This window comes from Penaeus japonicus, unplaced genomic scaffold, assembly GCF_977035675.1.
Source record: "Penaeus japonicus unplaced genomic scaffold, GWHDUDI00000001_assembly GWHDUDI00000025, whole genome shotgun sequence".
Taxonomy (NCBI): Eukaryota; Metazoa; Arthropoda; class Malacostraca; order Decapoda; family Penaeidae; genus Penaeus; species Penaeus japonicus.
In genome coordinates this window covers 1918536-1928384 of record NW_028234427.1, presented here as the reverse complement: position 1 = coordinate 1928384, position 9849 = coordinate 1918536, and the positions used below count along the sequence as shown (strand labels likewise).

Below are 9849 nucleotides of genomic sequence, written 5' to 3'. Positions count from 1 at the left end.
TCTCTCCTCTCCTCTCCTCTCCTCTCCTCTCCTCTCCTCTCCTCTCCTCTCCCCTCCCCTCCCCTCCTCTCCTCTCCTCTCCTCCTCTTCGACCCTGAAGCCTGGGCCGTTCCTACCTGCCCCCCTCGGGCCTGATCCTCTGCTCAGCCCTGGTTACTGACAAGGTGAGCAAAGTTTCAGGTGTGTGGGTGGCAGGCGACGTCACACCTCAACGCAGGCTTGGGTCGCCGCGCTCCTCGTCAGCTGATCGCCGCCGCCAACTCCTGTCGACCGTTTTTTTTTCAAATTTCATTTTCTTTAATCAAATCCTACTAGGATTGTTTTCTTTCCTAGAAGGGTGTGTTTGGGGGGGGGGGGATTTTTTTTTTTTCTTTTTTTTCTTTTTTTTCTTTTCCAAATTTCAGTCTTTTTTTCTCACTTTGATGAGGTTTGTAGCATTTTTATACTCTTGAAGGTCATCATGAAGCTAATATTGTATTTTTCATTTGTTTATTTCCAGCTGTGTGATCGAGGAGAGACGGCCCAGTATTGCCAGATCGACAAAGAAGGTTAATAGCCGTCAGGTACAAAGATAATAGATATGTATAAGTGTTACCAGCATCACTCGCTCTTATTATTAGCCTACCTCACTTTATTCTTATATACAATTTTAAGAATATGTAGATGTCTGTACATGTTAAAGTATGTCTGATATTGTTATCTATTTTTTTTTTAAATGAAATAAAGTGAATTTGACGATAACATGTTTGTTCATTTCTCCTTCACACTCGAGGCATTCCAACATTAAAAATGAAAGTCATTAGGTTTCATGATCGAATAATGATCCATAACCGACCCCCATGTCTCGAGCCATTAAGGATTTCACACCCACATTCGAAGGATTTTCAGGATTTCACACCTCCAGATTCTCATAATTTCCGTAGCGAAAGGTTCTTCAGGGTGGGGTGGGGTGGGGTTGGGTGGGTTCAGGGGAAAGGGGGGGAGGGGGATGCGGGTGGTAGTAGACTCTACAGTAAGTTTGAATTAGGATAACCTTAACACAAGTTTTGGATTAAGCGCAACTCCACTTTGTTTTAAGTTAAGGGGTTTCATCTTTAAGTTTTTCTTCTTTTGTTTTGTCAAGTCGATGTTATTTTTTTCTTGTTTATTACACTTTCTTTGTAGATGAAAACAAGTACTGTGCGTGATAGTGGAATAAAGCTTTATGGATTAAATTCACGAGATAGTTGATATTCATTGCAGCTAGGAATATTATCACTTGGCGTCTATTGCTTATTGCATTAGCTCTGACAATTTTCCTCAAAAACATTAGTTCAACAGATGCAATGTCTCTCACTATACAGATACATTGCGATATAATATACTGATGTATTTAATAAAGTTGGAAACTTTATTTCTTCTTTTCTTTTCAGTATACTTCCACAAAAAAAAACATTGACCAAGATAGGAAATAATAAAGATGAAATAAGACAGATTTCTTTATTTCACAAATCCTCCACACCACGCACCACTGACCAATAAAGTGATCAGTAAAGCCACTTCACAAACATGCCCACACAGACTAGTATGCAAATATAGTATTTTCCATAGAAATGTGTTTGGTTTTTTTCTTTTTTACTGCTTAATTACTAAAGAAATGGATATTACAATTAGAATTTAGCAAGTTTAATAAGGCACTGTTTGATCAATAATGAAAGAACAGTAGTTTTGATGATGGTATTAAAAACAAAAACACATTTTACCATACACGTTCGAATAAATTCATAAATGAGTTAAAACGGAGATCTTACATGTCAGGCAAACATGAACCCCAACCTCTGCAAAATAAAACTTCCACTTAAGCCTAATAATGGTAATATCTTTTGTCAATAGAAAAAGGCACTGCAGTAACATGAAAGAATATGGGTATTCGCAGATGTGTTTTCCTTCCATCTGAACCTCCGAAGCCTCGTCCTTCACTCCATCCGGAACTCTGAATCAGCCTCGTCCTTCACTCCATCCGAACCTCCGAAGCCTCGTCCTTCACTCCGTCCGGAACTTTGAAGCCTCGTGTTCACTCCATCTGAACCTCCGAACCTCCGAAGCCTAGTATTCGCTTCCCTCTTCGCTGTCCAGGATTAGGCTCTCGATGTCCAGGACGTCGACGTGCCCCTTGCCCCGCCCCTGCGTCTGTGTCCTGCGCAGCTTGGAGCCCAGCATGGCCACCGACGACCCGTGCGCCTGGCCGTCCTGCTGGCCGTTGGCGGCCGCGGCGCCGGCGCTGGTGTGCGAGCGCGGCCTGCCTCCCAGCTGCTCCTGCTGGCCGTTCTCGGCGAAGGACGACACGGAGCGCAGTCTGCTGGAGTCGGAGGCGCCGCTCGAGCTCTGGTTCCTGAAGGTGGCGGCCAGGCTCTCGTGGCTCGGGTGCAGCTTGGGCATGAACTTGAGCTTGCCCACGGTCTTGCCGTACTTCCCGAAGGCCTGCAGGGACTCGTCGGAGGCCGCGGACACAGACACGTCCTTGAGGAACTTGGCCAGCTGTCCGCCGTCGTCCTGCGCCCAGCTCTTGGCCGCGGGGTCGGTGGGCAGCAGGCTCAGGTTCCACGAGCGAGTTATGGCCTCGATCTCCGTCTGGCAGCTGGCGATGTCGGTGAAGGCGTCCAGGTTGAAGGAGGTCTCGAGGGGCGAGTCCTGCGCGCTCTGCACCTCCAGCCTGTCCTCGGCCGGCTCTTTCTCGGCGCCCCCCGACGGACCCACCAGGTCCTGCACTTTCCTCTGCAACGGCTGCAATATGACGTCGAGCTCGGTCTTCAGTGTCGAACTCTTCACCTTCCCTTGCACGAAATCCTCCTCCGCTTGCCAGTCACGCTCGCGGTCACAAAACGCCTGCAACCAGACAACGAACTTGCATGTAGCACATCAACACAATGCATCCTACTCCACTGCCAATAGTACATCCCCAGTCCCGCGCGTGCAACCCAGCAATCGACAGCGCCAGCTCATCTCACCTGCTCGCTCTCCTCGTAGTCGTGGCTGTCCCGAAACACCTCGTCAGATTCGTCGTCGGATTCCTCGTCGTCCAGGTCGGCGGCGCGGTCCATGGCGATTCCTAGCGACTCGGCCAAGCTGTCCAGGCCGCTCAGGATCTGGTTGATCTGCAGCTCCAACTCGGCCATGTAGAAGTCCTGTCGAGGGAGGGAGGGAGGGAGGGAGAGATGCAGTGAGACAGGGGGGGATGCTGAGACTCTGTGTGTGTGTGTGTGTGTGTGTGTGTGTGTGTGTGTGTGTGTGTGTGTGTGTGTGTGTGTGTGTGTGTGTGTGTGTGTGTGTGTGTGTGTGTGTGTGTGAGAGAGAGAGAGTGATGAATACAGACCATTGCCTCAAGACAGTGAATACAAATGTAATAAAACATCTTCTCAATTCCCTCTCATGATCAAACCCTATTTACAAGAGGCTGTCCTTACCGGCGGCGTGTTGTCTTTGGGTTCATCCGCGGCCTCCTCTTTCCTCTGAACGAAGCGCAGGAACGACTGGCATCGCTCCTTCACATACACCTGTATGTCCTTCCAAGAAACATCAACACTGAAATGAATAAACACACGATTGTATTACTAACCTCACAGACTGAAAATCCTTATCGTCCCTAATCCTAAACATTCACAGAAGTTTCCGTAAAAGTAAGTGATTAAACTCGAACCAAATAAATTTAATTCGTGCACAGGATGGTCATTCAGCTTACCCTGGTTTTACAACATAGGCCTTCTTGGCATGGATGAAAGCTGCTTTGTACAGCGCCCGGGTCAGCTGATACAGCAGCATGTAAGTTATCAGGTAATACAGATAACCAAGGCAAGTTACATATCCATTACTCTCATTTTCAAGATCTGTCAAAGAGGAAAAATATATATATGTTATTAAAACCCTTAATTTCATACAAGTATTTACACACATCACACAGAATATGTCACGAGAACCACGATAAAAAAAACGGCTAAAAACGCACATTTTAAAACAAAAGTCTATTCACATAGCTAAGGATCTCTCTCGACTCTGTCTCGAAAGCCCTGAACTTACTCGGGAGGAAGGGTACGTGTGTCATCATGATCCTGACGAGGGTAATGAAGGCCTGGAACACGGTGTGGAACTCCCAGAGCAAAGGGCTGAACCACAGGTAGCCCAACAGCATGCAGCATACCAGGATCCCGACCAGCATCACCCTGCGAAGAGCACAGAAGAGAATTACGTCACTCTGCATATTTAACTCCGAATCATGCATGGTGTGACAGACATGACGGGCGGTGCGAAAGAAGGGTCAATATTTAGATGCTAGGATGGTCATCACTTACGTCACGACGAGGACATCCTTGGCAGCGCTGTTGAGGACGTGGCCGAGGCGCCGGAACACGGGCAGATACCTCATCATCCGCATACACCGGATCATGTGGACCAGCAACATGGCCCCTATCAAAGACTCTAAGATCTGGAAAAGGAAGTATCGCATAAATCACATGACACAACACGTATGAGAAACTGGTGTACATTTTGCTTATGACAAAAGAGGAGAAACATGTGTACAAGAACAAAATAAAATAAAAAGGTGTATACATCTGTCAATAGCAAACACTAGGAATGCGTGTACATTTCTGACAGCAATTTGTACACGTCTCTGAATGACAAAACTCATCACTCACGTCGTCCCATGTTGTCAAGCCTTTGAGATTGACATATTTCTGAAAGTATGCCACTCTTAACTGCCACATCACGTCCTCCGCTATGTGGACGCGCAACATGAGGCAGACGATGTAACTCCAGCTCATGATCGTCATCAATATATCCAACAGACCCCAAAACGACTTCCAGATCCTACAAGAAAGTACAGACATAAGTTACCTGGAAGCTTTAACACCTCTATCTATAGCATGATGACACAATTTATATAAAAAAATATATATATATAAGCCAATTATTTCCATCCGCACACACAATTGCATAAACGTACTTAAGGCGACACTTGTAGACGTAAATCGTGGCACGGTAGAGGTAGTGCATGGCGACCGCCACCAGGATGACCTCCGCCATTATGCACACGAAGGACCAGGTTCCTCTGTATCTCTCCACGGCGGTCGACGAGACGCGAACCTTTACCTACAATGGGAATTCCATCAATGCATGAACAGTGAATCGCCGATGAATGAATGAGTATCATAATCAATGTGAATGAGTTATCAAGTTCCTATTGCGCGTTTATTCTTACCCGAGCGCCGGATAAGGAAGGGAACTCCGCTAGCAGATTGACCGTCGTGTACAGATCTGCCTGCGGGTGGTAGAGCGTGAGTTCCGTGACGACGGCGCGCGTCGCCTCCTCGTCGATCCACTCGGCCGCCACCAGCACGATCAGCATCAACACGGCCACCCTGGGGGAGCTGGGCAGGTCCTGCTGATGGTCCGTGTAGCTGTACTGGCTGAACATCCCGTAGTTGACGGCCAGGAAGTGCGCGTCCCACTCGTACTCCTTGTTGAGGTTGGAGCCAAAGCTGAAGACGTGCGACACGCTGTCGACGTACTCCGGGAAGCACGCCCTGACGCGCAGGAGGTCGGCCAGGGACCGGTTGAAGTCCACGATGTACTTGGAGGCCTCGCACTCCTCGGAGCTGATGTCGTACTTGCGGATCCGCGGCCAGCCGATCAGCACGCTGTTGGAGTCGCAGAAGACGCTGGCCCTGGAGTACTCGGCGTCGCTGTTGTAGGTCAGCGCGAGCAGCTCCGACGACGCCCACTTCCACCAGTCCTCCTTGCTGACGATGGCCTGGAAGTGCATGTAGTCCTCGTTCTCCTGCTGGTTGCACGAGGCGCTGTACGAGCCCTGGCAGGAGTCCTGGTACTTCTCTCGGTCGAGGCAACTCCCGTTCTCCAGGGCGGCGTAGGTGGCCGCGTTCAGCATGTACCGCTCCGACACGTTGGAATTGCTGGCGATGATCACCAGCAGCGCCAGCATGAGCACCAGGCCGAGGACGCTCTGGAAGAGGCTGGCCACCTTCTCTCGCTGCGTCTCTCTCTCTCGGCACTGCAGCAGGTAGTCCTCGCTCGGCGGGTGAGCGAAGCGCAGGTCTCTCGTCCTCTGCCGTTCCTCCAACACTAGGGAAACAGAACAGTTAAAGAAATGCCTATAGCAAAACGTATTACCTAACTTGAATGCAAACGCAATACCTATTTGAACTAATAAAGATAGTCCACGCTTTCTCTAATGCTCTGGAATTTCAATCCACTATCTATATTTTTTTTAAAAGAGGAAAAAAAGTGTAAACAACTCCCTTCCACCTACGTTTCTCATCATTCATATCCTCGGTCTTATTTTTGTAGCCCAGCAACACGGTCTGGTAGCGGTTCCAGATGGCCACGACCTGGTCCAGCGGCACAGTCACGCAGTCGCTGATGCAACCCCTGCACCCGAGCCAGCGGTACATGCACACCTACCAAACAAAAGGAATATCAGTTCCAAATTCACGACCGAAAAAAAAGATATCCAAATACAATATCCATCATTACATTGAGTTACGCAAGTCTAAAATGCAAATTTTACTGGATTCTCTCATGTACCTTGTATAATGTGTATATAACCACCACAAGAGGCTGCATGACGAACATGGAGAAGCACAAGGTCATGTATATAATGTGAAGCCACACAAAACAATAGTCCATCGGCATGCCTGAGCCTCTCACCACAAGGACCATGCAGCACATCGCTGAAAAGAAAAAAGTCAGAGTTAGCAACAGACACTCGTCCCTTTGCCTTGCATAATCAACTTTTGATGGCGTCAAATTCGAGTCGCGTTTACAATATGATCATGGCGAGCGCTGCGCTCACTACGGCGAGAGCTACTCGCGGCCACAGAGCCTCCGCCTCCCTCACCCGCGAAGAAACAGCAGACAATCCAGCCGACGCACTGCGAGAAGATGAAGGTCAGACTCGACGCCACTCTCATCTCGCCGCTTTCCACCTCGTCGTCCTCGTCGTCCTCGTCCTCGTCGTCGCCGCCGTCGTCCGCCTCCCAACCTTCCTCGTCCTCCTGCCTCGCCCTCCCCTTGCACTTGGCTCTCCTCCCGTCGAACAGGATCCTCATCAGGCAGCTGAACGCCCGACGCAGCTCCGACAGGAACTCGAAGATGGTCGGCGAGCACTTCTTGGCGGCGTCGCGCCCCTCCGCTTCGGCGATGCCCTGCGCCGCCTTGCCCTCCGCGTACGGGTGCGAGGGCTCGGCCGCCCCTGCCGACGCCTCCTCCGCGGGGTTCTCGCTCTGGGCGGCATTGGGCGTCCTCGATCTCTGCGTCACGTGCATCCCGTCCATGTCCTTGTCCTGCAGGATGTTGAGGTGGGCGTTGGTGAGCTCCACCGTCTGCGCCCACCTGGCCAGGGCGGTCCACGTGCTCGAGTTGGGGTTGTACAGCTCGCTCTCCTCGTCGCTCAGGCCGGGCTCGCTCTCCTCGTCGCCGGCGCCGCCAGAGGGAGCGGCCGCTTCGCTCTCCCTCGTGGCCCGGAGGGTGTCCAGCACGGACTTGTTGTTGTACTCTTTCTCCTCCTGCGAGAGAGAACAAAGAGTAAACGGCATTAACGCAGGACGTCGTGAACGTATCATAAACACGAGTGTTTTATTCCTTCATCTCTTTCTCCTTAAGTCGATTCAATCATATCCAAAGTACCAACCACAAAGTTATACACGACAAACCGAATCCACGGTTCCACGAGCAGCAAGACCCCCCCCCCCCCAAGACACCTATCTCACTCACCCATCTATTACTCACCCCCCCCCCCCCAAGACACCCATCTCACTCACCAATCTGTTACTCATCTTGAACACCATCTCCAGCAGCCACTGGACGGGCAGGAGGACCATGGCTATGATGCAGCCGTAGTACATGATCTCGATGTGCATGTCCGGGACCATCATGGTGTGCTCGGTGTTGATCCTCTGGGAAATTAGAGGATGAATAAGCTCATTAGATAAGTAAAACATGAAACGATAAGAAATTGATTGAATGTTGAATAAAAAGATAAACAAATGACGTTTCTTTTTGTTTGTTTGTTTGTTTTTTCTTCACCTCCTTCCTACCTGCACAACAGCCAACGATATGGTGCCCAGACACAGACACACGATCAGGCAGATGGTGAGTCGCTGCAGCCTGTAGAATTTGGCCGTACTAGACGTGGTCAACAGAGACGTCCAGAGCATGTGTTCGCTGGCATACTGGGGCAGAAAGTGCTCAAAGTCCTGACGAACAAAAAAGAAAAAGAAAAAACTTCGTAAATACAGTTCCAAGAGAGTCTACTTCTACAACTGCTTCACAAAACCTCTTCGACTAAATTCCCTCAGGGCGTTTCGTCGCCTCACCTGGAAGTAGGTCGTCGGACTCTCCAGGGTAATTTCTCGCTCCACCTTTGCGTCCTCCGCCTGCACGGAGAGCCAGCGATAGCACGGGTAGGCGTACCTCGCCCCCAGGACTAGGTCTACCACACTCGTCTCGCACACGTACCAGCCGGCGCTGCTCCCGCCGCTGTTGTCGTGCCACAGCTGCACCTTCAGGATGTCTCCCAGGGGCTCGGCGGTCCTGTTGCGAATGGCCGAGGGAAGGGAAGGGAAGGGAAGGGAAGGTCAGATGTGCTAATGCTCGTTAAAAACACATCTAATCTGATGAAGACATTCGGGCCTTGAATACGAAAGTTCTAACTGTCTCTTTAAAAATATATATATACAGTTACGTAAAGCCAAGTAACCTCGAAGGAGTCAGCACCTCCTGTTACGAGGGTGTGACGCAAGCTCCCTCACGACGAGACTCACGTGAGAATGAAGGTGCAGAGAGCCCCGCGCGTGAACAGCTGTCCCGTCTGCTTGGATTGCAACTCCCTCGTCTCGCTCATGCCGTGTGTGCCGTGGACAATGGCATAGACCTGGGGAGGGGGGGAAGGAGTGGCTCTCATTAAAATGGGATCCAATCTGTGCTTGAAATCTCTGTCACGCTCTAGAAGATGTTTCATGTTCCCTTCCTCGCACAGTGTTTGAAATGGCACTGCATTCTTGTCTATCTCGCCCTGACCTATTACGCCGCCGGTGGCCGCGGGAGCCGTACCTTGGACGTGGTGCCGGCGTTCCACTGCGTGCCCGTCTTGATGGTGAGCAGATACGCCCACTCGTGGCCAGGGTCGTTGTCCCGCAGCCAGATGTTCCTCCGCTTGAGTCGGTGGCGCTCGGACGTCTGCAGGCCCAGCGCCAGCACGAAGTACAGCACCAGCACCAGCACGATGAAGTACAGCGCCATGTACGTCTCGACCAGCATCAGCTCGTTCACCGCGATGGTGCTCTCCTCGCTCAGGATGGGGACGCTCTGCGCGCCGTAGATGCTGTTGCTCGAGTGGCATCTGCGGGGGACGGGCCGAAGGGGGGCGTGTTACAGGCGAAAATAATAATAATAATAATAATAATAATAATAATAATAATAATAATAATAACAACAATAACAATAATGGTGATGATAATTATTATAAAATAATAATGACAATAACAAAAATAAGAATGATAATGATGATGATGATAGTCAACCAGTCCCTCTCTCTCTTCTTTTCCTTCACCTCCTCCCCTTCCCTTCCCTTTTCTTATCTTCCCCTCTCCTCCTCTTCCCTCCCTCCCCCTCTATTCCCCTCAAATTCCCTTTCCCTTCCCTCCTCTTCCCCTCCCTCCTAAAAATACGTCCCCCTCTGAAGTTACCTGCAAGTGGTGACGTCCCAGGTGGAGAGATGACCCTCGACGGAGCAGTTCTCATGCGACCAGTTCTTCGACCTCTTGTCCCAGATGAGGCACTGCGACCACCACGCTGCCA

The 9849-nt window shown here is 50.2% G+C and overlaps 1 protein-coding gene across 1 annotated transcript in view; it reads right to left on the bottom strand.

Moving 5' to 3' along the window:
• Window positions 1-1465: 1465 nt before the first annotated feature.
• LOC122255141 (uncharacterized) overlaps window positions 1466-9849 on the bottom strand; it is a gene marked incomplete in the record, with an annotated part of 1591030 nt that continues 1582646 nt past the window's right edge. The window contains 18 exon segments of the mRNA XM_086551259.1: window positions 1466-2865; window positions 2988-3164; window positions 3444-3561; window positions 3719-3863; window positions 4054-4196; window positions 4326-4459; window positions 4671-4842; window positions 4979-5124; window positions 5234-6114; window positions 6302-6449; window positions 6577-6722; window positions 6890-7556; window positions 7812-7946; window positions 8088-8246; window positions 8367-8583; window positions 8814-8923; window positions 9103-9391; window positions 9738-9849. The exon segment at window positions 9738-9849 is cut by the window's right edge and continues 41 nt beyond it. Coding sequence (XP_086407385.1) covers window positions 2086-2865; window positions 2988-3164; window positions 3444-3561; window positions 3719-3863; window positions 4054-4196; window positions 4326-4459; window positions 4671-4842; window positions 4979-5124; window positions 5234-6114; window positions 6302-6449; window positions 6577-6722; window positions 6890-7556; window positions 7812-7946; window positions 8088-8246; window positions 8367-8583; window positions 8814-8923; window positions 9103-9391; window positions 9738-9849 — 4679 coding nt within the window.